General features: G+C 44.0%; 1 protein-coding gene across 9 annotated transcripts in view; it reads left to right on the forward strand.

Annotated features, from left to right (window-relative positions):
- The window catches only part of MED12L (mediator complex subunit 12L), a 313,958-nt gene that overhangs the window by 37,530 nt on the left and 249,461 nt on the right, over nt 1-26,967 (forward strand). For 7 of the 9 annotated variants that reach the window (XR_011650864.1, XM_045199938.3, XM_071220599.1 and 4 more), the window contains exons 4-6: nt 434-625; nt 1,994-2,026; nt 5,282-5,441. Coding sequence is in view for 8 of the 9 variants with exons in the window: in XM_045199938.3 (XP_045055873.2) it covers nt 434-625; nt 1,994-2,026; nt 5,282-5,441 (385 nt within the window). In the remaining variant the exon portion in view is untranslated. Of the gene's footprint in view, nt 1-433; nt 626-716; nt 877-1,993; nt 2,027-5,281; nt 5,442-26,967 lie in introns of those variants that run through there. The other 2 variants (XM_053918255.2, XM_071220600.1) reach the window with 2 other exon arrangements.

Raw genomic sequence — 26,967 nt, forward strand, 5'->3', positions numbered from 1 at the left:
TAAGAGGAAACAAGAAAAAGAATGATTACGGTGTGATTGATTACCAGGCTTTCTCTGCAGCACCTCTCAGGGAAAATATTCTCTCCAAGTGGGTGTAGAATAGGTAAAAGGGAAGTACAGCTGAAGATTAAAGCAGAACCCATTTTCTTGATATTTATTCAGGATGTAATTAATTGCATTTTACCAGAGATTTTCAAAGGCTCTTCTTTTTTTCTTGAACTACTTGTTAACGGCAGAACAAAGGTGCTGTGTGAGTTTTTTGCATTATGTTAATACAAGGAAGTCACAACTCTTGATTTCTAGAACTGAAATTGCCATTTTATTTTTTGATGGGCTGTTGGGAGATTTTTGATTAAAATGATAAAAATAAAATGCTAATATACATTACTAACATACTTACTGTCTTCAAACCTTTTCTCTTTTGTTTCCTCAGATTGGAGCTTATTTTAGCAGCATATTAGCTGAGAAATTAAAGCTTAACACTTTCCAGGACACTGGGAAGAAGAAACCACAAGTTAATGCTAAAGATAATTATTGGCTGGTTACTGCTCGATCGCAGAGTGCAATTCATAGTTGGTTCTCCGACTTAGCAGGAAATAAACCACTTGCTATTTTGGCAAAAAAGGTATTAAGTTTTTCTTACATTATTTTAATTACGGCATTACAGAAATGGAGATACTTGAAATACTGTTCAAGAATATATTTCTTTTCCCCAGTTCTCTTCAAAACTCAGAGCCTCAGTGCAGGCACACTGCCCCAGGTGTGTGCCGCACCTACGCTGTTTTCCTCCTTGTTTTGATGGCATGTGGCGCCTGGGACGCGCATAGACCTAAGCATTCTGCACGGGAAGCAGTTTATGTGGCTTTGGGGAGACAGGTTTGCAAATCAAAGACAGGCGGTATGACTTCATTATATTCTCAGTTTTATTAGCCCAGGACGTCCAAAGTGTGTTACAGAGAAGTCTTTGCTTTGATGTTACTTCTTGCCTTGAAAAGTAACCATTCAAATGTTTTAAGCCGTCTCCTTTGTAACAAATAGGATAGTGATAGTGATAGTGATTCTGTGTCTGTTTGAAAAACTTGTTTGAAAAAGTTTTAGAGCAAAATGGGCAGGCTTGCTTATAGCCCCTGGCTTTTTTTGGTGGGGTGGATGGTGGGTGGGAGGGAGGGTTCTTATAAAATCTTTGCCTTCGGTCATTTGCCTCAAGTGGGAAATACTACATGGATTCAACCATCTTAACAATACGAAATGTCTTTTGAAATTTAGAGAGCTAGAAACCTCCCTGTTTGTCTGGATCTCTAACTTCTTGCCCATGTTTCAAGTAATCTTACGGGTCTTTCTCATCTCCCCTGAAACCCCTCAGTTTTAGGGGTGCCCATCTTCTGTTCCTGATACTAGGGTTTCATTGTTTGCTTGGTGCCGGCCCGGTTCAGAGGAGAGCTCGTTTGTGTAGTTGCTTGTGTGTTTTCTAAAGCAACTCTTCGAAAAGAGTACACATAGCTCCCATTGCCTTTATTTTTGCCTTAGTGTCATAGCATTGTGTTGCCTTTCATAGATTTCAGTGGCAACCGAGTCATTGAAAAGCACAGCAGTCAGCATACCCACCTCTTTCTACTCAGGTAGTGCCTCTGTCTTAACACAGGCTGAGCCATGTGGCGTGTCTTTTCCAGTGAGGAACACGTACCAGGCGGGCCCACTGTGGCCTATGAATGGTACTCGAGGGCCATGTAAGTCAAGGGGCAGCCTTTGATATTCGATAGTCTACACCATCCCTGCTGGTTAGTGCCTTCAACTCCCACGCGGCCAACCCGACAACTTTGTTTTTAGGGTTTCTTTTTTAAAAGCTTTTGGAATGCATTTTGTGGCTATTTCCTGAAAGGGAAGACTGGTGAGGAGTTGATGCCCTTGCTTTAGGGGTGTGGCGGTCTCATCTTTGAGGCGGGAGATGAATTATGGTGTGGTGTATTAGCCATTGTTCTTCTCTCTTTATTAGGAGCTGCCTCTGGCCAAGTCAGGTGTTCCTCAGGTAAGCCCTGACATTAATTTTTTTGCAAAGTTAAAGATATATTCTTTATAAAACCATTGTCTCTACTTTGAAGTATTCATTTCTTGGGTGTTTCAAAAGTTTGTCCCCCGCGTCCCCCCTCTTCAGCATATCATCTTCTTGAGATGGTGAAATCTTTCTGAGTTGGGTAAAAGATTGCGTTCTCGTATATTCTTCAAATTCGAGTTTAAATACTTCTTTAATTTCTGGCATTTTTCTGTGAGATGGCATAGTTCCTGCTAATAAGCTCCTGAGTCATCTTCCGCCTCTGATAGAGGATTCAAAATCCTTTCCAGTATGGGACAGATCAGGTTTCTGGACCTGGACTTTCTGTTACTGCAAAGCTCCCAAGGATGTAGCCACGAGGTGAACAATGGCCTGTAAAGGGCCTTTTAATCATTGTCACGGCTGGATTTGGGAAAGGAGACTTCTGGCCCCTATCCTTGTAGCTCTGAACAGTTCACTGGTTGTCACGTGTTCACTTGGGGTGACTCTGATTACTGTGGTCTGTGGGATTTCCTTTTGCCTGCACCAGTGCTCTGTGACAGGGGGTGCTGATGTGATGTGCACCCAAGGGGGACGGTGACGCAAGGATGGGAGACGATCACATGCTAGGTGTCTGAGTTTTCTCTTGGTACTTACATGAAGCTCTGGCTTGATGTAGACACCAAACAGCTGCCAGTGATTGCCTAGGTTCAGCTGCAAGTTAAAAGTCAAATGGTTTCTTTGCTGAAAATAGAATCCATCACTGTAAGGAAGTCATACTTCAGTCAGGGTAAACATATTTTCCTTCTGTAACTGTAGAGTTGGCCCTAACCGTAAATTTGACAAAACCGTTAGTATGTGTCTTTTCCTTAATTAAATAACTTTCTTCACCTGTGTTCTTCTGAATTCTAAAGCCCCTGACTTGAGCAAACCACTTCTTAGGGCTCTGCCACAGGAGCAATGAGCTAAGCTAGAGGTTTGCCTTCTGCTGTCACTGTAAGATCTGTGGCTGAGTTTTGTTTGCTGTTTCATCTAAACATTTCACATGTTCAAAGAGTTTTTTGTTCCCTCCTGTCAAGTGCTTTTCAAAAGAAATCCTTTAGGCATCTGTAAAAGATACTATTAATGTTTCTTTGGAGATGCTAACTTCACTTTTTGGCATTTGCCAATTTTTTAGGCCTTGGTATTATAATCTTTTGCTACGTCTGACTAAGAGGCAACCTCACCTTGACAGTGGTGGAAATTAACTCACTGATACCAAATGTGTGCTCTAAGTGGAAAAAAAAAGCAGCAGCTCAGGTCTTGAACTAAATATTTTAAAGCCTGTGCTTCTCTTGTCCTTGGCTTAAACGATAGTAAACCCAGAGCCTTGTGCTCCGTGAAACTTACAAGGCTTGTGCCTTGTAAGCTAAATTTTCAAGAAATTTTCTTGTTAAAATATATCACTGTAGTCTGCAGAAAGGAAGCCTTACAGCTTTGGCCTGTGCGGTCTTCATCTCCCTTCCAGTCAGGTTGGGACGGTTGTAGTTAGTTGCCTGTGTCATGGGGGATGTGTTCTGAAGTCTGCACCCAAAGCAGGGACTAACACAGGGTCGGAAGTCTATTAAATTGCCCATAATACACACTGTATGGACACACTGAACGTCAGCGTTGCAACCAGCTAGATTTTCCTTCAGTATTGGAGCAGCCTGATGTTGCCTTTGTAAGAACCAGATGACTTCAAGTGAAATCAGGTGACTTCGCTTTGTTTTATAAAAAGTACTTATCTTTTAATTCTGGGATCACACTTTGGACCAAATATGTGAATAGTCAAATTTATGACATATGTATGATAGAAAAAATCCACTGACTGAACGAGGATTTGGTTAATTAAGAGAAAAATGCTATGCTATTTGGGTCAGTTAGCTGGTCTGAAGCCTTGATTCCCAACCCCAAATCAAACAAGAGCGTGGGGCATAGAGACCAAGGCTCTGGATGCCCGTGGTTGTGGGGGTTAGGATCCTCTCAGGAAAGGGTTAAGCCTGAGGCTTGAAAATAGTGGCTGGCATGGAGAAATCTTTGGAAGTGGTAACAAAACAAAATTGTTATAATTTTGATTCTTTTGCTGAACATGTAATTCTTTTGCTTTGCCCTTCCAACCACTCAGAGCGGTGGGCCTGGTATTACCATGTTCGTGGGTGAAGAGCATGGCAGAGGTGGTTTAACTAAACAGGCTGGTGCCTCCTGTGAGGGGTGAGCCCGCCTCTCCGTGCCACTGCTCCCGCCCTGCTGCCTCAGGGCCAGCAGGCTCTCTGTCCACTAGTCCCCTGTATTCGGGGAGAGATTATATATAGGTGGGCGGGCTAGTCCTTGGGGATTGTGAGGCATTCTAAAAGAGTGAATTAACTCTTTCAAACCATTTGGTGGTACATGGGGATACTACTTTGCTAAATAGTACCTTTGTGGTCTGGAGGAAATAATTAACTGCCCCAAGTGTCTACTTTCCATCAGTGAATTAATTACCCAGCTATTTCTAGCTCAGTGTTTATTAGGCAGATTCACTGATCTGTCATTTTAGCCTCTATTTTAAATTTTTGGCTAAAGGCACTTTTAAAAGCTTTGTGGAAATTGTTAATTCTTATGAAATGGTACATTTAAAAAGCTTTGTACAAAAAAAGTGTTCTTGGATAAAGTGTGGAGTTGGGGGCAGTTTTTGCACTTGACCTACCTGTCTGTTCCAGTTTTGAGATAAACTCACAGGATTGTCATGAAATTATTTTTCCTACTTTGTTGATATGATGAGTAGCTTTGAGCATCTGAAAATCATTTTGTAAATGTTTTAAAATTATTTACTTATTTTTCAGAGAGAGGGGGAGGGAGAGAGAAAGAGAGGGAGAGAAACATTGATTGGTTGCCTCTCCTACATCTCCAGCTGGGGACCTGTCTCACAACCTAGGCGTGTGCCCTGACTGGGAATCGAGCTGGTGATCTTCGATTTGTGGGATGTCGCCCAACCCACTGAGCCACACCAGTTAGGACGCAGATAATTTCTTAGTTAGAGTGAGAAAGCACAGCTGATAATTTGTGTTGCCAACGTGCAAACATAGTTTTGGGTTTTTTTTCTTAGTGAAAATTTGCTTAAAATCCATTAAGGATATACTTTTTTTTTTTTAACGGATATACTTTCTTATAACTAGAAGGAGCTTATAGGCTCTTTCTTTTGCCAAGTGGTGAACATAGTGTGTGATTATTATAAATGTTCTTTCTTTTTAGGTTCCCATCCTCAGTAAAAAAGAAGATGTTTTTGCATACTTAGCTAAATATTCAGTGCCAATGGTTCGAGCAACGTGGCTAATCAAGATGACTTGTGCCTATTATTCTGCTATTTCCGAAGCTAAAATTAAGAAACGCCAGGCTACTGATCCTAATTTGGGTAAGAGAGAGAGCATGCTACATTATACGTTTCATTATTGATTCTGCACGTAATTGTTGCCTGCACCCTCTGGGGAGAGTACTGATGCAGGTCATGGTGTGGCTAAGAGTCATGCGTGGTGTGGATGGAGAAGCCAGTCCTTGTTCACCCAGTCCCAGAGTCCTGGTTCCATCAGCAAGTTCTATCAAAACTACCTCAGAGACGCCCAGCACTTGAACACTCCCCACCGCTACAATTATTGACATGCTGGTTTTAGCCACCAGCAGCTCTTGCTGGATACGGCTTCTAAATCGGTCTCCCTGCTTTTACTTTTCTCCTTACACCATTGCCACACTGATCACGAGGCCTAAATCATATCATGTCACATCCCTATTGATAACTTTACTATGATAGTTTCTTACGAGCATCCAGACTCTTTGCTGTGGCCATCAAGGCCGTCCATGATTTGCTCCGTCTTCCTAAGACGCTCCGGCCGGACTGCTTTCCTTCCGTCCTCTCAAGTGCTGCCCGCCTTTCTTTCTCAGGCCTCCTGCATTCCCCCTCCCTGAACTTGGGCTGCTCTTCAGGATGCTTGTTACCTCCTTCTCTTCACCGAGCCTTTGGCTCCTGTCATTTCCTCAGCAGGGTTTTCTCTGGACACTTAGCTATGTAGCACTTCCTTTCTTCCTCTCCTTCCTCCCAGTTCTGTCTCATGTGTCGTGATTTTATTCACAGCATCTTCCACTAACTGAAATTGTCTTTAAAAATTTTGTGTCTGTCATTCCCCCCCCACCACACGCGCGCGCTGGCTCATGGTAGGTATTTATTGAATGAACTGAAGGGAAAGTATTTTTAGTCAGAGTCTTCACTCTTTTGGTAACTAGACAGTGACTCCTTGAGGTGGTGCTAAAACATGCTTTATAAAGGTTTGTACCACATTAGAACTGTGCACAGAGAATTACGTATAAAGATGTCTATTTAAAAATTAGGTTTACGAATAATTCTTTATGAAATGAAACCATGCTTATGATTTTGTTAGGGAGGCCCCAACTACGAGCGGTGGGGAGCAGGGACAGAAAGGGCAGGGTCCCAGATCAGTGGCACTAAAAGCATGAAAACATAAATTCAAAGCAAAATAAAACAGAAAAGAATTTTATGGCTGTCACTTCTGAGTTCACCATATCTCGTGTGTGTTAAAACAAGCAGAAATGAACTGTACATCAAAAACCTGCTGAGTGTATGTGTGAGTGTCCAGGGGAAAAGGCTGGAAGGAAATAATTCATAGTTAACAGTGGTTGTCTTTGGCGGTTGGCTGTTTTCACAGACTTTAGTTAACTCTGTACTTCTGAGTTTAATTTTTTTCATCAGCTTATTATTTTATTGGGGGGAAACAAAAGAAATGCCCCCTTTTTATCACTAAAGCAATACATTCTCTTTACCATGTTTTCAAATCGTGCTGAAGTGGATACAGTGTTCAAGTTTCTCGGTTCCCTTCTCTGTGTTTTCCTTCTTGGACTTCCCTTCATTCATTGTGTGCATGTATTTGTACAAACACACATATATAATTCTTATTTCTATATCTGCATCTCTGTTTATCTGTTGCATTTATTTACTTAGTTTTTAAAAAGATTTTATTTATTTATTTTTAGAGAGCGGGGAAGGGAAAGAGAGAGAGAAGGAGAGAAACATCAATGTGTGGTTGCCTTTCATGCACCTCCTACTGGGGACCTGGGTATAACCCAGGCATGTGCCCCAAGTGGGAATTGAACTGGTGACCTTTTGGTTCGCAGGCCGGCACTCAATCCACTGATCCCCACCAGCCAGGGCTATATTGCATTTATTAATACTTCTCCACAGAACTTGCATATCTGGTCACTCACTAGCTACCTCTATTATGACTAATAGGCACCTTAAACCTAATGTATATCAAACTGAAGTCTTTGACTTCTCACCATCCTTACACTTGCTCCTTCCTCAGGCTTCTCTTTGTTAGTAGATGTACTTGTAGTCACCGGTGGATAAAAGTAAAAGCCGTAATGTCATTCTGGGCTTTTATCTTTCTCTCAAAATGCTACATTCAGTTCCTCAGCAGTCCTGTCAGCATTCTTTCAAAGTATAATCAGAATTTGACAACAGATTCCTCCTTCCACGGCTGCTATTCTGGCCCCAACCCACCCCTCCCCCCCCACCTTTGCCTGTGCTATTGTGGGGCCTCCAGCTGATCTCGTTTTTGTTCTTGCTTCTCTAATGATAGCTTTCTACTTTGTAGCCAAAACATAAATGATGCCATACTCCTGTGCTGGGAATCCTCTCCTGGCTCCTTGTCTCAATCAGATGTCTATGTCAGCCGGACACCAGTGGCCTGCACACGTATTGGGACCTCGGGGCCTTGACCTGCAGCACCTCTCTCCCTCCCACCCACAGAGGTGCGTCCAGCCTGGCCCGCTCCCTCCCCCCACTGCCGTCAGCTCAGATGGCGCTGCGGCACTGAGAGAAGCCTTCTCAGACCTGGCTCTCTCCCTGTCTCTTCATCTTCTTGTCCTGCTTTTTTTTCATCATAGCTGTAAATACTGCCCCATGTTAGTATTTAAAATTAATTTATGATCACTTATCTCCTCCCTCTCCTGGCTATAATATTTCTCCATGAGAAACGTCAGGCTTTATGTATGCTGGATCTCCCAGGACAGTATCTGGCATATGGAAGGTGCTCAGTAATTTTTAAGATAAATAAATGGATACTTAGGCCTGAAGCATTTGTGTGTATGTGTGCATGCATTTTTTTCTGTTTGCCCCAATTCATAATCCTGGAATCTTCCAGCATCACCAGCTATAATGGAGAGTCTATTTCTCCATCCCCTAGATTCTCTTCATTTTTTTTTTTTTGTTTGTTTGTTTTGTAACTTGTTCCTCCCAGTGTTTGCCTTGATGGTTAGTTTAATCTGATTTTAACTGTCACAGAAAGGCAAAAAAGGGTGATCATGCAGGAATGATTCTGCCAAATGAAATGTACATTTTAGGACAAATAAGTTTGATAGACCCTCATCATTTGCAAGAACACGTGGAGTTTTAGGAATCCCAGATATGAGTGTGTCACCGGGACCGTATGATTTCCTCTACAAATAAATGGAGGCAAGCCTAGCTCCAATTTTTAGTTAAGAACATCATGTACTTTTTGTTAGATTCATTACATTTACCATTCATTTTCTTACTAGCATGACCAATTGGATTTTGGGTGGGGTTATTTTCTATGCCCACAAAGCTAAAGTTTCTATTATTTGTATATCCACAGTGGATGGTTGATTAGGCTTACCCACTAGCTTTTTTTATTTTTCCATAAGCCATGTAACATGAGTTTGTTTTCTGACTGAGTTTATTTACAAAGTGTTACAGTTCGTGGGTCTTTATGGTTATTCATGTGTATTAAAAAGTGTGCATTTTAAATCCACGAAGGTCAAGTGCCTATCAGTTTCTCATGGCGGAGAATAAAAGCTTTGACCTAAAAAATGTTTAAGGCTAAAGCTAAAAATATTTTTAAAATGCATGAGATCAGGAGTTCAACCCTTGGCCTGTCAGGCCTAGCATCCTGCAAAGAGCTTTGGGTTTTACCTGTCCCAGGTCTGCCACTGAGTGTCTGGGGGATTTCAAGCCGAGTCCTTGTTAGTCTCTCCGGACATCAGTCTTCTCAGCCTTGACCCACAATCCGTGTTGCCTTTAGTTGCCATGTCTTTCAGCCTTTTAAAATCTGGAACAGTTCTCCAGCCTTTTTCTTGACCTTGATATTTTTGAAGAGGACAGACGAGTTATTTTGTCCCTTGATTGCATCCGTCCAGTGCCTCGTGATTGGATTCAGGTGATGCACTTTTGGCAGGAAGACCAGGAAGCTGTGAGCCTCTCAGTGCATCCTGTCACATGGTCTTGAAAATGGTGGGCGCACGTGGGTCATCTGGGTGCCTACCAGATTTCTCTTCTGCAAAGTTACTATTCTGTGCTTGGTAATTAAGAAGTAATTTAACTATGTTAATATCCAGTTTATCTCTATTCTGACATGTGTTCCTAACATGCGAATGAGCATCGTATCTATATGGAAAGAGCACATGTTTCCAAATGTTTGATCTTGGTTTTCCGTCACCCTGCTGCACCTCCTAACCTCGCATTTTCTGCTTTGTCTTCTGCGCCTTCCTCAGCCTCTTTAAGCAGATTGTACAGTACATTTGGAAGCATTTGGCTGTGCAGACACAGCCATAATATAGCAAGTTTCCCACTCCAAGCAAGCAATACAGCCAAGCAAGTACACACATATATATGTGCTGAATTGGATTAAATTGCATACATTTCAGAAGATTAACTTGGAGTAATAGGTTCTGTGTTCAGGCTTTGATAGTGAAAAGAGTCATTCAGCACATTTGGGGTGAGATTGACTATCAGGTGTCACCCTTTTCTGGCATTGGTTTTATGTCTAGGTTGTCTTGATGTTTTTTCTTATGATTTATAAAGTTTATTTTTAGTAGAAATGGCCTTTATTCCTTTGTAATAGAAACATATGCTTTATTTTCACTTCCCACATTCAGAGTTAGAACAGAGTTATAAAATAGCAGTGCTGTTTGATTTTATTGAAGAGAGTTTTTCCTGAAGTTAAATGGGCTAACAGCAACAAGGGAGCAGGCCCTGGTGTGTGAATTCTTCAAACACAGCAACACAGAGATCCTCACTCTGGTCATGTGGAGAGTTACAGATGTGAGATGTAGATTAAATGGGCCGCTAACCTGGGGAGCTCACAGCCAGCAAAGGCACACCCAGTGGTGTGTCCCCAAAAGTGAGAGGAGGGAGGGCTCACCGGTGAGGTTTTATGTGTAGTTTCAAGGAGGGTAAAGAAATATTTGGCTTGGATAAATTGTAACATCTGGGCAGAGATTTTAAAATAGAGGTGAATTAGGGAAGCTTGGAGGAAGAGGTTGTAATTTTTAGTCCTTATGAGGCCTAAAAACGAAACTACAGAAGAGGTTATAGGTAAACTTGGTGTTTAGAAAATGCTGTCACGCAGGGTGAGTGCTGCAGGCTGGAGGGAAAGCACACCAGGCAAAACACAGCGTTAGTTTCTGATATTTTTCAGGGTTGATTGCTGTTCAGTTTTTAACTGAACAGGGATGCTTAGCTGTCTTCAATATTTTGGGCTTACCAGAGAAAAGCATTGAAAATGGTCTAGCTAATAGTTAAAAATAAAAAAGTAAAACTTACAGTTACATAACTAAAGGAAGTTTTCGGATAGATTAAGCAGTGTCGTTATAGGAAATAACAGAACTCCGTACATTTATCTGTAGGAATTCCCCCTGGGAGGGCTCTCATTGTTGCTGAGCCTGCGAATAGTAACTGCGCCGTTTACTGCCATCACTGCTCTCACTGTAACAACCTTCCCTGACTCATTACTGGATGCCCCACACGGAGGTGAGCAGGTTGCCCCTGCGAGCCTGCATTGAATCCATTCCCGATCGGACTGTGGAAATGATCTCGGTCGTTTGAGGGAGCTGTTTGGCCTCAGTGAGTCTTCATCATCCCCTTGCCGATGGACCCCGAGGCTGGGTTCCCTGTCAGCTTGTGTGAGAGGAATCCATCCCTCTCTGGCTGTCCTGGGGTGACTGTGCTGAGCCGTCTGTGTTCCCCACTTCATTGTGAACGTCTGCTAGGTTCGGCGTCTGTTCTCGCTGATTTCCGATTTACCAGTCGGGTTCCTGTGAGCGAGGTGCTTGACCCCCGTGTCACAGGGTCACGGGGAGGGTGCTCTGTGTGTGTGGCCCACGGACCCTCAGTGCACGCACGAGTCCACCGGGGCCCTGCGGCCTCCTGAGACACTGCTGGTCCGTGGGGACAGAGAGGGAGAGTGCAGGGTTAGCTCCTCCTGCCTTCTCTGCTACTTGGACTGCTTGGACACCTGCCCTAGGGCACAGGTGGCAAATGGCAAATGCACAGCCCACAGCTGAATCCAGCCCCCCACCTTGTCTTTGTCTGCCCGGAACTTTGTGTGGACCCCCCCCCCCCCCCCCCCCGCCACTGCACGGGGTCCTAAAATTACATCCGGCCCTTTGAAGGCGCCCAGGAGGCTCACGTGGCCCCCAGTGAAAATGCGCTCCACGCCCCTGTCCGAGGGCGAATAGTGAAGTGAATAAAGTGCAGAGGGCATCCCGTGAACTTGGAAGTCCAGGGAGCCCCGCAGAGGCAGTGATGGTTAGTACAGTTTGGAGGAGGCGGCACTTCCCGGGAGGACCGAGTTGGGGTGTTGTGCCAGGAAAAGTGTTTCTGGCAGAGGAGGAAGAGGGTCGTCAGACAGTTTGAAGAGGACTGGACTGCCAGGGTTTTACTTTTTTCAGCTCAGTCCTCAGTCACCAGTGGGTGGTGACGAAAGGCTGTTTGCCCGTGTGGGGTGTGTGAGTGCTGGCTGCTGGGTGGCGGGAGCCAGGGAAGGGCCTCGATCTGCAGTACTTGCAGTGCTCCTCCGTTCCTTGTCTGTCAAGTGGGGTGGTCGACGGTATCTTTAAGGATAAAATGGGTCACTGCTTCTACAGTGTTTAGAGCTGTGCCTGGAGCGCCGCAAATGGTCAGTAAATGTAGACTATTGATAGTCCGCGAGAGCGGCCATTGCGACTGCTGTCATCACTAGCTGGTCTTTATTAATTATTTTGTGCATTGTGCTCGGAACTTTGTAAACATCATCTGTAATCATTAGTGTAAGAGCCTTGCAGTGTAGGTTTTATTATTCCCTTTTGACAATGAGACTCAGGCCTCAAAGTGAAGTAACTGCCTGGCACAGGTGCAGGTTGACTCACTGGAGGGTGTTTGCTCTTTCCTTCCTGCTGTGACGTGGGTGCTGGGGGTGTGCATGGTGTGTGTGGGCCTGGGTCCCTGGAGGCAAGAAGCCTCACTAGGGAGAAAGGTGCAGCAGGGAACAGGAAGCAAAACTGGGGGCTGTGGCCGCATTGGAGGGCCTGGACTCTTGTTCTCATGAGTGCATGGGAGCAGGCAGAGCATAGCACAGTCCAGGGTACATAGAAATGAAAGAGGAAGATCACTTTGTTTGCAAGTTGAGCAACTCGAATTCTGGCTAGGAACCGTGGAGTGTTCAGTATGGTGGAAAGTGACAAGATGTGTCATGGGTGTGAGGTCACTTTTGAGGGAACAGATAGATTAGAAGAAACTTAAAATGCTTCGTGGTTAAACTGCCCAGGGAACTGGTCTGCTTACCCTCAGTACCACTGAGGTTTTGTTGGGTCGGGGGTTGCAGTTGGATGAGAAACTTCTTGGTTGACTGTGCTGGTGGAGCCACTGTCCTTATCGCCCCCATTCGCAAATGCGAGGCATAAACGGCTACCCTTCTTGCACAGTGGGTAATTAATTTGTGACATATTCACTGAGCCATTTGGACTGCAAAAATAAAGCCTGCTAAACACGTAATTGACAGTCTGGTTTCTTATCTGAGCCAACCAGCTTACTTTTAGTTTGGGTCCTTCAAGACACTGCATACTAACTTTTTTGATTCCAGCAACAAGCTTTTAGTTTCAAGTCAAGATTGCCTCCACATTTTCGCAGTGTTCCTTGTATCTCATTTGTCACAAGAGAGATAACTCGGAAGATTGGACAGAGTGCTTGTATTTAAGTGTAATTTAAATTCATGCTTTACTTAGGCATGAAAATAGATTTTAATTGGTGAGGTAACTCTGGCTCTCTGGTAAAAACCATTCTCCAATAAAAGGAATGGGGCCTGTGGGGTAAGAATGGGATAACCTGCAACTATCCCATTCCTCCACCATCTTTGCCCTGAAAGCTTTAGCATCCATTGGACCACACCACAGGCTGTCATTTCTTGGGGGGTGGCTAGATACTGTGAGCATGCCGGTGTATTATGGTGGTGGTGGGGTGTGTGTGTGTGTGTGTGTGTGTGTGTGTGTTCATGGCCACTTAAAATTTTGATGAAATCAAAGGTAATGTCTGGCTATGATTGCCTTTGACTTTCTTAGAGAAATACATTCAAGAACATCTTGTATTTCACTTGAATCAGGAGTGATTCAGTTTTAAAAGAAGGTTTTGTGAGCTCCTACGCGTTGGGGCAGATGCTGTAAAGAAGTTAACTAAGAGGGGGCCGTGCTCTCTGGCCTTCAGGGGCTCCCATTTTTGTGGAGACAAGATGCACACCTAAAGCAGGGCAACAGTACATGATTCCCCATAATTATATAGGAAATGATGGTGACACTGGAAAAATTAGGGGGTGTTTTTGTTTTGAAGGAGGAAAAATAATGAGCTGGGCCTTAAAGAAATATGGTCTTCAAGTAAAAATTGGGAACATTTTTTGTTTTTGTCTTCTTTTTGCATCTGAAAAAGTATTTCTTGATCGTGAGTTAATTATCTTCTTCCCTGGCAGGCCGAGGGCAAATGAGTTAGACTTGTGGCTCCGTTAGACCTGCTGCATTTGCTTTGTCTTCACTACTGTCGTTTCTTCTGGGCTCGCTGCGTTGGGTGAATTATCTAGCCTTGCATTTTCTGTTAAGAACCTATTGCCACTCAACATTACCTCTGTTTCCTCCTCAGTTCAATGTCAACTACTGCTTGGATCAGTTGATCATCTTCTGTGATAAAATGGTATCAGAATCTAAATTTCATTCTCAGTATTGTCATTTTTTACTCGTTATGACTGTTAGTATGTGCATGTATGACTACCCTGGGAATACCTACTGCAGAAATACCTGTGGTTTTGTAGTTTGCTGACTGGTTACTGCCCTTCGGGCAGTCCTCCCGAAGCCCCTTTGAGGTAGCCGATTACCTTCCGTTTACAAATTGGGAGAAAATCCGCGGAAAGTAGAAGAACTGGGAGCTCTGTCCTGTGTCTGGGCCCTGTTTGCCTTACAACCTGCCCGAATGCAGTGAGGGGTGACTGTGAGGCTGGGGCGAGGCAGTGATGCTGGGCGAGGCACGGAAAATGCTTCAAAAAGCTCAGTGATTAATGAGTTTTTGTTCGTTCATCTTGCAAGTCTATTGCTTAAAGCCTCAACATGAGAATTTTAAAAAAAGACAGCTTCTTGTGTGACTTAATTTTTAAAATAGGCAATACATCTCCAAGGTACAAAACACAAAATCTTCAGATGTTTGGAGTGAATTCTTGCCTCGCTGTGCGCCCTCCCGCTTTCTCCCAGACCCCCCATCTCACACCTCAGAAGCAGGTGTTAGCGGCTTCTTGTGTATCTTCTGGGATACCCTCTTTGTGTGCATATTCGCCTGTGTTTTCTGTTTCAGAAGCTTGGCGCTTCCTCCACACGGTGCATGTAGTGGCCTTGCTCTCTTACGGGGCTGTAAACTACTACCTTTTTAATGACGTGTAGAAGTTGGATCTTTGCACTGGGCTGTTAATTCCATGATGAGTAGAAAAAAATTTTTGTCAGGTTAAAAAGATACACCTTAAGTTTCGGAGTCATTTTCAGACAGAATTTGTATAGTCTTCCAAATGAAATCTCTGGGCTAAAGTGGCTCTAAAGCCCATTTCAGCTCACTGTTATTTTGGAGTCAAGGACTACGTAGAATATATAGACAGGATAGAAAACACGTTGGTGAAGGGTCGGTACATCACCAGTCGGAATGTCTTTGTGAGAGTAACACAGCTCAAGTGAACAGATTTAATTAAATGAATATATCGTGCATCAGACTTTGGTCTCCAGAAGAATAAAACTCTGCCTTTATTTTCATATTGGGATGTGTCTGCTGGGTCTGCTTGGTCTGTGTAGTGTATAAGCATTTTGATGTGTGAGAGCTTTTTGGTCTAGAGTTACTTTACGTGGTTATCTGGGAATATAATGCCTGTAGTAATATTTGTATTTGTGTCCTAATGAAAGACCGTTACCTGTCGAAAGCTTGTCCCAAAGTACAGACCTCTCAGCACCTGCCTTTCGGACAGAACAGTGAGCACAGCGCTGCTTGAGCTGTAGAGACTTGACTCGGACCATGTTGTTCATGGGATGAAATTTCAATGTAAACTCTAAAATGAAAGTGTAATTTATTTTTGCTTTGCAAATGACTGGGGGTTTCTACTGCGTCCACTGTAGCAGGAGCTGGAAGAGGATTGAGGGTAATGAAATCTCTGATGTAACTATTCAAATAGGTTTGAAGCCTTCAGGGGGGCTGGCAGGCAGAGGTTTTCCTCAGCTGCCCCTCCGTTTCACCCCCTTCCACCTGGATGCTCGGAGGGGCCTGGACCTGACATCTGCGCGGGGAAGCGAAGCTGTGGTCTCATCAAGTCCACTGTCTTGCTAAAGACAAGCCTGTTGTCTTGCTGTAGCTTTCCTCCCCTGGGGCGGTAAAACCCATGACTTGGTCTCAGATGTGGAAGGCTGTGGGGACTCGTCCTGAGGGGTTAATTAAGTGTACCAGTTTAATATTTGTAAAAATAATGTCCTGTTATTCATGCTGGGATTATCCCACCATGGCCAAGGCTCACTCAGGTCTCTACAGGAAGCTGAAAAGGTTGGCGGAACTTCCCGTGTGCTAATGTGGCATTAATTGCCAGCAGCATGGCACGCCCCCGAGAAGGAGTTGAGCTTCTGCGGCCTGTGTTTAGTATGGGCCCCTCCCTCAGGAAGAAACCCCCGAAGCTGTCCATGTGCCAAGAAACTGGTCGTGTGATTGATGTGTTGAATGAGAAATTCTTGTTCTAGGGGCTAAAATTGGATTCTGTGGTTGCCAAGAGCCTTGGCTTCAGATGCATGTATGGGATTGATAGGGAAAAAGAACAACTAGAAAAAAAAATCCTTAAATGTAACGGTTAGCATTGTCTACATTAGAATGGCAACGAGAATTGGAGACCTGGCAGCAAGAGGGAAAAACCAAGAAAAGAGTCAAATGCTGCTCTCCTCAGGTATCAGATACCGACGGGCCCCTGCAGGCCGGAAGGCGCAGTTAGGAGTACCCTCCCGCCTGGGACAGAAGTCTCTCTCTTACCCCACCAGTCCTTCCCTGTCAGCCCTTCTTTCTCTGTTCTCTGCCTGAAGACGTACCACCCGTTTCTTCAGTTGGCCGCTATGGTCTGTTTTTACCTTGAAATCCTTAAGCATGAACTGTCTGTCACACAGTTGTGCCGACATGTGTATGTTGCCTAGTAATGGCCCTTACCTGGGGGGAGGTATTTCTTTGTCATTCCCTCCTCAACTATACCATTACTGCTGCGGCAGAGTGCCCTTTGGTCAGCTCTTCACCTCTCTCTTCAGGTTTTCTTCCCTGCCTTTCACCCTCTCCTTGAACTTCAAAGAGAGAGAGACTGTGAGTAGTCTCCCTTAGCTACCTGCTCACTTCCACCTACACAAACTTACCTGCATTCTTCACCTGTCCTCCTCAGCTTGGTGACATCCTGCTTTCATCTGCATGCCATCTGTGGACTGCTGTCTGCCCAGCCCTATAAATCACATATGTTTGCTTTCTCCTTGGCACATATCACAGTTGTGAGCATGTTGTATATCACTTAGTTCTCAAAGTAACCCTGTAGGCTAAGTATACTGATCAGTGCTGTTTTTCATATATATACATATATATATATATATATATATATTTCCAGATTTTATTTATTTATGTTTAGAGAGAGGGGAAGGGAAGGAGAAAGAGAAACATCGATGTGTGAAAGAAGCACCCATCAGATGCCTCTCCCATGGCCCTGACCAGAGGGATGGGGCCCACAACCCAGGCATATACCCTGACTAGGGATGAACCCGTTTGTGGGACAATGCCCAGCCCCTTGAGCCACGCCAGTCAGGGCAGCCCTGTTTTAGAGATAAGTAACTGAGCCACCCAGGGGCAGAAGGAGTTGCCCAAGACCCCAAAGCGGGCAGGCGATTGGAGCGGGCCAGGAATCAGGCTGTCTGATCACACGTCCTGTGCTGTTCACCCCCAGCAAGCTAGCAATGTCCACCGAGGGCGCAGGAGAGGACTGAGTGCCCTGCGAGCACACAGCCATATTCTTACTCTGCAGGAGATCCGGTGCCTCCCCCAGGACAGTGCCTGCTGGGCACCTACTGTCATACTCTTTAAGGCGTTGAAGCCACATAGGAAACGGTCCCCACATCTGTGTCTTCATCCTGGCCCTTCTTCTGAGTGTCAGACCTGTGTATCTACCTGCCCCTGGACATATTTTCCCATGAATATTTCTGATACCTCAAATTCAAGTGTCCAAAACTGACCTCAAAACTAGGATACCTGGGTAAACTTGGTGGGTTGTAGTAATGTCTGTCCTGGTTGTGATATTATATTACAATTTTACAAGATGTTAGCCTTTGGGAAACGTAGGTAAAAGGTACGTGGGATCTTTCTTACAATTGCATGTGAATCTATAATTATCTCAAAATGAAAAGCTTAATTAAAACAGAAAGTTAGTAAAAACAAACTGCACTCAGTCCCTTCACCCTCCTCCCCCGCTTGCTGTCTCTATTCCACATCTTGGCCCGGGGCACCGGGAGGTCCGATCCACCGCCCCCTCCCCCTCCAATATCAGGCTGGTTACTGTTCTACCTGCCGCTTCTCTTTGGTTTCCTCCTCAGTCACTGCCCTGCTGGACTTGGCAGCCTCCTTTCAATTTGTCTTCCTGACAGCTTCCTGAGAGTATTTACATATCTGATTTTTTTTGTGTAAAATCCTTTTTTGGCTTTTAATAATTTGTGATAAAAGACCAAACTCCATAGCTTGTCACTCTGGGTCAATCATTGATTGGACTGCTGGTTGTAAATGCAGGCTTCTACATCCCACTCCAGATTTACGGGGTTACAATCTCTGAGTTTAAGCGCCCTCTGGTGACCATTTTGTGCACTAGCATTTGAGGACCTCTGGCCAACGCCTCCTTCCTAGCCTTACAGGTGACCCTTGCTCCCTCCCCCTTCCTGCTGGCAGCATAGTCTGGCATGTTACAGGCTGCTGTTTCTGTGTGTGGAACTCCTTGGTAACCCATTTCCCCAAGACTGGGCTAAAATGGGCCCCTGCTTCCTTCTCTGTGTCCTATGATGAGTCAGAGCGCTTATCACAATGCTGTCACTATCCGAGGCTCCCTACTTCAGGAATGAATCGCCTCAGGTAGGGACTGCTTCCTCCTCACCTTTGTAGTAGCCATAGATTCCAGTAGGCATTTAACGCTAGCCACAAAATACCCATGGTTATCTTGAGTTGTCACCGTGATCTCTAAGTGGCAGTAGCTAGTGTGGTTGCTCAGTGAATCAAACCAGAGGGAAAAGGCCAGTTCAAAATAACAGCTACTCATTCACACAGAAACAGATGCTCAGTATTGGCCAGTAAACACCAGTGTTCTCCAGGTAATTCTGTGTTGGAGAAAAACTTTTTAAGCATAAAAAAGATTTCAATAATTTATTACACTGTAGCGTTTCCACCCATTGCCAGCAGCCACCAGCCCCCTTCCCCCTAGAGGCCTGATTTTACTAACTGAACATTCAGTAAAACAGCGTTTTGGCCAGTGGGCTGCCTCTGTGGGTCCCATCACACCGAGGGTCCCATCGCACCGAGGCAGCGGTTTTCGTTTGGGCCACTCTCAATCCACACTGCCAGTCAGCACGCTGATTTCCCCTTTTGTTCCCACTCGAACAGTGGCTGAAGAGTGGGTTTCAGGTTTTCTGTGAATCATTTGATAGGATACAACCAATTAACTTTTAGAAGCCTCTTATTAGGGAAGTTTCAAACACAGGCACATAGAAAAGATTGTAATAAAGTACTTTTACCCTTCACCCAGGTTTAACCGTTAATTCCTAGCCACTCTTGTTTCTACCCCTTCCCCTTCCCCCTGCCCCCCACTCTGTCAAAGTCATATCATTTTATAGTGGGTTACTGTTTATCAATGTGGAATAGTCATTTACTTCATGGAATACTTCACTAGTAGTATTTTAAGGAAACATTTTTAAAAGTGACATAACAGCTTTAGTGAGATATAATTCACTTAAAATGTACAATTTAGTCGATTTTAGTGTGCTCATAGACTTGTGAAACCATCACACTTTAGAATATTTTTGTCACCCTAAAAAGAAATCCTGTAGCCATTAGCAGTCATTCCCCACTTCCCTGCAGTCCCCCTTGGCTCTAGGCAGTAGCCTTGTAGATTTGCCTATTTTGGACATTTCATGTAAATGGAGTCATAAAACATTTGGTCCTTTGAAACTGGCTGTTTTCAGTTAGCGGAATGTTTTCAAGGTTCGTCATGTATGTTGCAGTGTGTCAGTAGTTCATCCCCCCTCACGACCGACCGAAAGGCGTTCCATTGTGTGCACGTACTACGTTTCACTTACGCATTCACAATTTGTCGCGCATGGGGTTGCTTTCAACTTTTGGCTATTATGAATTATTCTGCTTCAAATATTAGTTCACAGATTTTTGTGTGAACGTGTGTTTTCATTTCTCCTGGGTATATAACTAGTTGTAGCATTGATGGGTTATATGATACTCTGTTTAACCTTTTGAGGAACTGCCAAACTTTTCCACAGTGGCTACATATTTTACATTTCTCCCAGCAATGAATGAGGAATTCTATTGGGTTGGCCGAAAAGTTTGTTTGTTTTCAGTAAGATGGCTCTAGTAGTGCTTAGTTGTCTTTAACTTCATTCAAAAACAATTTTGTCAGACTGCATTGTGACAATTGTCATATTAGCATGCATTCAAAAAAAACTTGTAAAAATTGGTGAATTTTTGATACAGAACTTTCAGCCAAGATGGAGGCATAGGTAGATACACTTTGCCTCCTTGCACAACCCGAAGAAGGACAACGACAAATTTAAAAAACAAAAAATAACCAGAACTGCCAGAAAATTGAACTGTATGGAAGTCCAACAACCAAGCAGTTAAAGAGGAAACATTCATTCAGATTGGTAGGAGGGGCGAGGCCAGGGCAGAGAGGACACATGGCAAGGCAGCGGCTGGAGGATGAGGTGGGCTAGGCAGAGGCTGGCGGATTGGGCAGCCCCACACTTGCATGTGAATAAACTGGGAAGAACAACTGGGGAGTGAAACCTCGCAACCCAGGGTACCAGCATGGGGAAATAAAACCTCAAAATCTCTGGCAGTAAAAACCTGTGGGGGTTGCGGTGGTGGGAGAGACTCCCAGCCTCACAGGAGTGTTCCTTGGAGAGACTCACAGGGTCCTAGAATGTACACAAGTCCACCTACCCATAATCAGCACCAGAGGGGCCAAATTTGCTTGTGGGAAGTGGGGCAGGTAACTTAGGCAAATACCTAAGGCTCTGCCCCTTACTAGGTAACAGGTGCACCGAGACAAAAAAAATATGGCCCAAGTGCAAGAACAGATCAAAGCTCCCAAAATAGAATTAAGTGATGAAGAGATAGCAACCTATCAGATGCAGAGTTCAAAACACTGGTAATCAGGATGCTCACAGAAAAGGTTGAGTATGGTCACAAAATGGAGGAAAAAGTGAAGGCTCTGAAAAGGGAAATGAAGAGAAATGTGCAGGCAACCAACAGTGATGGGAAGGACACTGAGACTCAAATCAACAATTTAGAGCAGAAGGAAGAAATAAATGTTCAGCCAGAACAGAATGAAGAAACAAGAATTCAGAAAAATGAAGAGAGGCTTAAGAACCTCCGGGACAACTTTAAATATTCCAACACCCAAATCATAGGGGTACTGGATGGAGAAGAGGAAGAGTAAGAAATGGAAAGCTTATTTGAAAAAATTATGAAGGAGAGCTTCCCCAATCTGGTAAAGGAAAAAGACTTCCAGGAAGTCCAGGAAGCTCAGAGAGTCCCAAAGAAGCTGGACCCAAGGAGGAACACACCAAGGCACATCATCATTGAGTTACCCAAGATTAAAGACAAAGAGAAAATCCTAAAAGCAACAAGAGAAAAGGAGACAGTTACCTACAAAGGAGTTCCCATAAGGCTATCAGCTGATTTCTCCATAGAGACCTTGCAGGCAAGAAGGGGCTGGGAAGAAGTATTCCAAGTTATGAAAGGGAAAGACCTACATCCAAGATTACTCTATCCAGCAAAGTTATAATTTATAATAGAAGGGCAGATAAAATGCTTCCCAGATAAGGTCAAGTTAAAGGAGTTCATCATCACCAAGCCCTTATTATATGAAATGTTGAAGAGACTTATCTAAGAAAAAGAAGAGAAAAAATACAAACAGTAAAAGGACAACAAACTCACAACTATCAACAACCAAACCTAAAAAAACAAAAACAAAATCAAACTAAGCACACAATTAGAACAGGAACAGATCACAGAAATGGTATCACATGGAGGATTATCAGTGGGAGGGGGAGGGCAGAGAATGGGGGAAAAGTTACAGGGAATAAGAAGCATAAGTAGTAGGTACAAAATAGACAGGGGGAGGGTAAGAATAGTGTAGGGGAGGAAGAAGCCAAAGAACTTACAGGTATGACCCATGGACATGAACTGGGTGTGGGGGAGGATGCGGGTAGGAGGGGGGGTACGGGGCAGAGGGGATTAAAGGGGGGGAATGGGACAGCTGTAATGGCATTATCAATAAAATATATTTTTAAAAAATTGGCGAATTTTTGTATAGCCATTTTAATATTGAAGATGGAAGAAAATATGCAACATTTTGGGCATATTATGCTGTATTATTTCAAGAAAGGTAAAAAGGAATGGAAATGCAGAAAACAGTTTGTGCAGTGTGTGGAGAAGGTGCTGTTAGTGATCAGCTGGGTCAGAAGTGGTTCGTGAAGCTTCGTGCTGGAGGTTTCTTGCTGGATGGTGCTCCGTGGGCAGTAGAGCAGTTGAAGTGGATGGCGATCAAATCAATACATCAATTGAGAACAATCAGTGTTATGCCACACAGGAGATAGCTGATGTACTCAAAATAATCTAAATCAATAAGTTTATTGGTGAAAATGAAAAATGTGTCTTTTATTTTACAGAAAAATCCATATGGACTTTTTGGCCAGTCCAGTAATTTGTGTATATTCTTACCAATGCTATTATATGTCTTCTTGTTTATATCTGTCCTAGTGGTATCTCGTTGTGGTTTTGATTTGCATTTCCCTGGTGGCTAATGATACTGAGCATCTTTATATGTGCTTATTGGTCATTTGTTCAAAGAACATACCTTATTTGGAGAAATGTATGTTCAGATCTTTTGCCCATTTAAAAAATAGGTTATTTGTCTTTTTATTACTGAGTTGTAATAGTTCATCATATATTATAGACCCAAGTCCCTTATCAGATACATGATTTGCAAGTATCTTCTTTCATTTAGTGTGTTGCCCTTTCCCTTCGTTGATGGAGGATATCAACAAAATACGTGAGGTAGGCAATCTTTCAGTCACTCTTACTGAGTGTTCAGAAAGGCAGTGTGTGGCATATCACACATAATGAAGGCTTTTTCCCCAATCTGCCCCAAAGTCAGGCTGGTTACATCCTCCATACAGGACTTCAGCCAAGATGGCAGCATAAGTAAACACGGCTTGCCTCCTTGCACAGCTACATCAAAATTACAACTAAAATATAGAATGGCCATCACTCAGAACCATCAGAAATCAAGTCGAATGGAAGTCTGACAACTACGGAATTAAAGAGACCACATCCATCCAGACTGGTAGGAGGGGTGAAGATGTAGAATGGGCTAGCCCCACACCCAGGTGGATAAAAATTCGAGAGGGATGTCTTGGGAGCGAGGAGTCCCAGCCCCATACCAGGCCTCCCAACCCAGGGTTCCAGTTCCAGGAAGGTAAGTTCCATAACTCTGGCTGCAAAAACCAGTGGAGGTTGAGTCAGTGGAAGAGACTTCTAGAGACCCAAGCAGTTCTCCTTAATGGCCCCCACACGGATTTACTTAGATTAACTCTCTCTGAGCTCCAGCATTGGGGTAGCAGCTTGAAAGTCACCAATAGAATATGAGCAGGAATTGAAGTGTCTTGCATCAAAGTGAGAAGCCATTGTCCCTTTCTGAGTCCTCCCCACACAGAGCCCGCAATTGGGTGCCACATCTGACACTCCATCAACCCGGCTAACACTGTTTGCCCTCCCTGTCCCCTGAGACTATCTCATGCAACTTACGGGCCCACCAAAGCTACTTTTCCATATGAATGTCTGCTGTTGGCTCATTCTTTACAACTTCCTAAATCCTCTTCAATAATCAATAGCCAGCCTCAGTGAGCCCCCAGGCCTCCTACCTCTTGCTAAGGGGTCTGAGGCCCTGCACTAGGAGCAACCAGCCTAGAGTCACAGCTTGGCTTCACTTGGGAATCTCCAAGCCCAGCACAAGTAGCAGCCATCTGAGATTGCTGTATAGCTCATGCAGGGTGGCCCAGAGGCCAAACAAAGGTGGGGGCTGACCTTGGCCTGCACCACCTGGGAAACCCCAGAGCCTGTGCACCCAGTGGACAGCTACAGACCACACTGGAGCACCACCACCCTGCTCCCACATGGCTGATCCTTCACAGAGGGCTGAGGTTGGTGGTCAGTGGTCACAGCCAGTGCTTGCAGCTGACTGGCCTGGGAAAATCCCTCCCATTGATGTGCCAACAGCAACCAAGGCTCAGTTGTAAGAGGAGGGTGTACTCAGCCCACACGAAGGGCACACCTCAAGTACTTAGCTTAGGTGATAGGGGAGGCTGTGCCGCTGGACTCTGTAGGACACCTACTGCATTAGGCCACACTACCAAGACAGGGAGTCATAGCAGCTCTACCTAATACATAGAAACACACACAGGGAGGCTGCCAAAATGAGGAGACAAAAGAAATGTACAAATGAAAGAACAGATCAAAACTCCAGAAAAAGAACTAAACAAAAGGGAGATAAACAATTCATCAGATGCAGAGTTCAAAACACTGGTTATAAGGATGCTCAAGGAATTTAGTGAGGACCCCAGCAACATAAGAAAGATCCAGTCAGAAATGAAGGATACACTATTTGAAATAAAGAACAATTTATAGTGAAACAAAAGTAGAGTGGATAGAGCTGAGAATCAAGTCAATGGTTTTGAACATAAGCAAAAAAAACAACCAATTAGAACAATAAGAACAAAAAAGAATCCAAAGAAACGAGGATAGTGTAAGCAGCCTCTGGGACAGCTAAGCTTTCCAACATTCACCTCATAGGGGTGCCAGAAGGAGAAGAGAAAGAGCAAAAAACTGGAAATCTATTTGAGAAAATAATGAAAGAAAACTTACCTAATTTGGTGAAGGAAATAGGCAAGTCCAGGAAGCACAAAGAGTCCCAAACGAGATGGATGTAAAGAGTCCCACTCTAAGACACATTATAATTAAAATGGCAAAGGTTGAAGATAAAGAGAGAATCTTAAAAGCAGCAAGGGAAAAACAGTTAGTTACCTACAGGGGCATCACCATAAGACTGTCAGCTTATTTCTCAAAGGAAACTTTGTAGATCAGAAGGGATTGGCAACAATATTCAAAAGTCATGAAAAGCAGGGACCTGCAGGTAACATTGCTCCACCCAGCAAAGATATCAGAAGTGAAGGGCAGATAAAATGCTTTCCAGACAAGAAAAACATTAAAGGAGTTCATCATCACCAAACCATTATTATACAAAATGTTAAAGGGATTTATTTTAGAAAAAGAAGATCAAAAAACTATGACCAGTGAAACAGGAAAAAATACAAATCAATCAAAAATTGAATCTAAAAAACAAGCTAAGCAAACGAAGAACAGAGACAGAATCATGGATACAGAGAGCATTTTGATGGTTGCCAGATGGGCCAGGAGTATGGGGGAGAATGGGTGAAGAGCTGAGGGGATTAAGAAATACAAATAGGTCATTACGGAATAGCCATGGGGATGTAAAGTACAGTACAGGAAATGGAGTAGTCAAAGAACCTACACGCATGACCCATGGACATGAACAATGGTGTGGGGATGGCCTGAGGGAGTGGGAGGTGTTGAGTGGAGGAGGGCGGGGGGGGGGGGGGTAAATTGCTACAATTGTTAATAGCATAATCAATAAAAAATAATTTAAAAAAATCTGTATATCCTGCAGTTTTGAGAAGTGGGCTTTTATCACTGGGGAGAGGCTAAAACCTTTTATTATAGGTGGTACTTCCTCAGGAAGAATTTCCCCTAGTGGCTGGTGGACGTAGGTTTCTCCCTCGAGGAGCATGTCATCTTTGACTTAACGTGCTGTAGCCAGTGGATCACCTTGAAGATGTGTTTTAGTCTCTGGACTTGGTGGGAGACTTTAAAGACAACGATCACTTTTGTATTTATTTCACATGCAGGAGTGTCCAACCTGCGGCCCATGGGCTGCATATGGCCCAGGAGGGCTATGAATGTGCCCCAACACAAAATTGTAACTTTATTTAAAACATGTTTTTTTGCTCATCTGTTTATATTAGTGTTTGTGTATTTTAATCTGTGGCCCAAGACAACTCTTCTTCTTCCAGTGTGGTCCAGACACACCAAAAGGTTGGGCACCCCTGAGTGAGTTCCCACGGGCTTTGATAACTTGGAAGAATGTAGCCAGGAGAATGAAACGTCACAAAATATATTTAAGTTTATTAAAAGTTTAATTGAATGTTCAGTATTTACATGGCCCTTTGTAGCACACTGATTAGCTCGTAGGTGCTTGTAGGTGAGTTGGTTATAATAAACATTGTATTAGAGAGGAATTTGGCATTTTCCCTGTAGTGGGTTTTGAAACCTTTAAGTTGTGCAGTGATGAATTTAAGCTAGAAATAAAGATGTTTGTGTGAAGATTTGAGAGGCAGAATAATTGGAAAGAACTTAATTTAGTAGTTATTCTGAGAGAAACTTGGGATGCATTGATTCAAGTCCATGCTTAACGGTTGACTGTGTAAGGCATTGTTTTCTGGGGATAACAGAGAGGTGGAGGAAATTCTAATCTATCACTTGGGCAGGCCGGGGGCGGGGAGGAGAGGGACAGAGAGATCCCTGCTATGTGGTGGGGTGGTGTCCAGAGACCAGAGAAGGCTGTGTGTTAGATGTGATGTTTGAATTGGGCCCAGAAAAATTCTCCCATGCGAGCACGTGTGAGTAGAGAAGGTATTGTAGATAGAGATTGCATCATACGCACAGGAATCAGAAAGCAGCTTGAGCTAGTGGAGGACATAATGCTAGGTGGTAGGCAGTATTCGAAGTGATTTAATTCCTAGCCAAGGAGTGTGGCCTTAATTCATTAAGGGTTGCCGATCCATCGAAGGGTTTGGAACCGGGACACTCACGCTGATGCTGGAAATGTTGTGCAGAGCAGCGCATTAGGCACTGGCCGCTCAGCTGAGGCAGAGCAGGGGCTGACAGCATTGGCTGCAGGTGCTGTCCTCAGTCTCTACCTACCAGTGAGGGCCTGACCTTTAGTTTTCTTTCCCAAAACTTTTCATCCTCTTAATGAGGATCTTAGCTACAACTTATTGATCAACTTCTGTAGTGCATGCACGGTGCTAAGTAACTCACCCTTACAGTCACTCGATATTTATATGTTATTGATCTGTATTGTGAAGGTGAGGAAAGGGAGAGTTAGTAGAGGTTAGAGCTGTTGCTCCAGGTTGCATGGCTGAGCGGCAGAGCTGGGATTTGGAATCAGGGC

The sequence above is a fragment of the Desmodus rotundus genome, chromosome 2 (assembly GCF_022682495.2).
Source record: "Desmodus rotundus isolate HL8 chromosome 2, HLdesRot8A.1, whole genome shotgun sequence".
Lineage (NCBI taxonomy): Eukaryota > Metazoa > Chordata > Mammalia > Chiroptera > Phyllostomidae > Desmodus > Desmodus rotundus.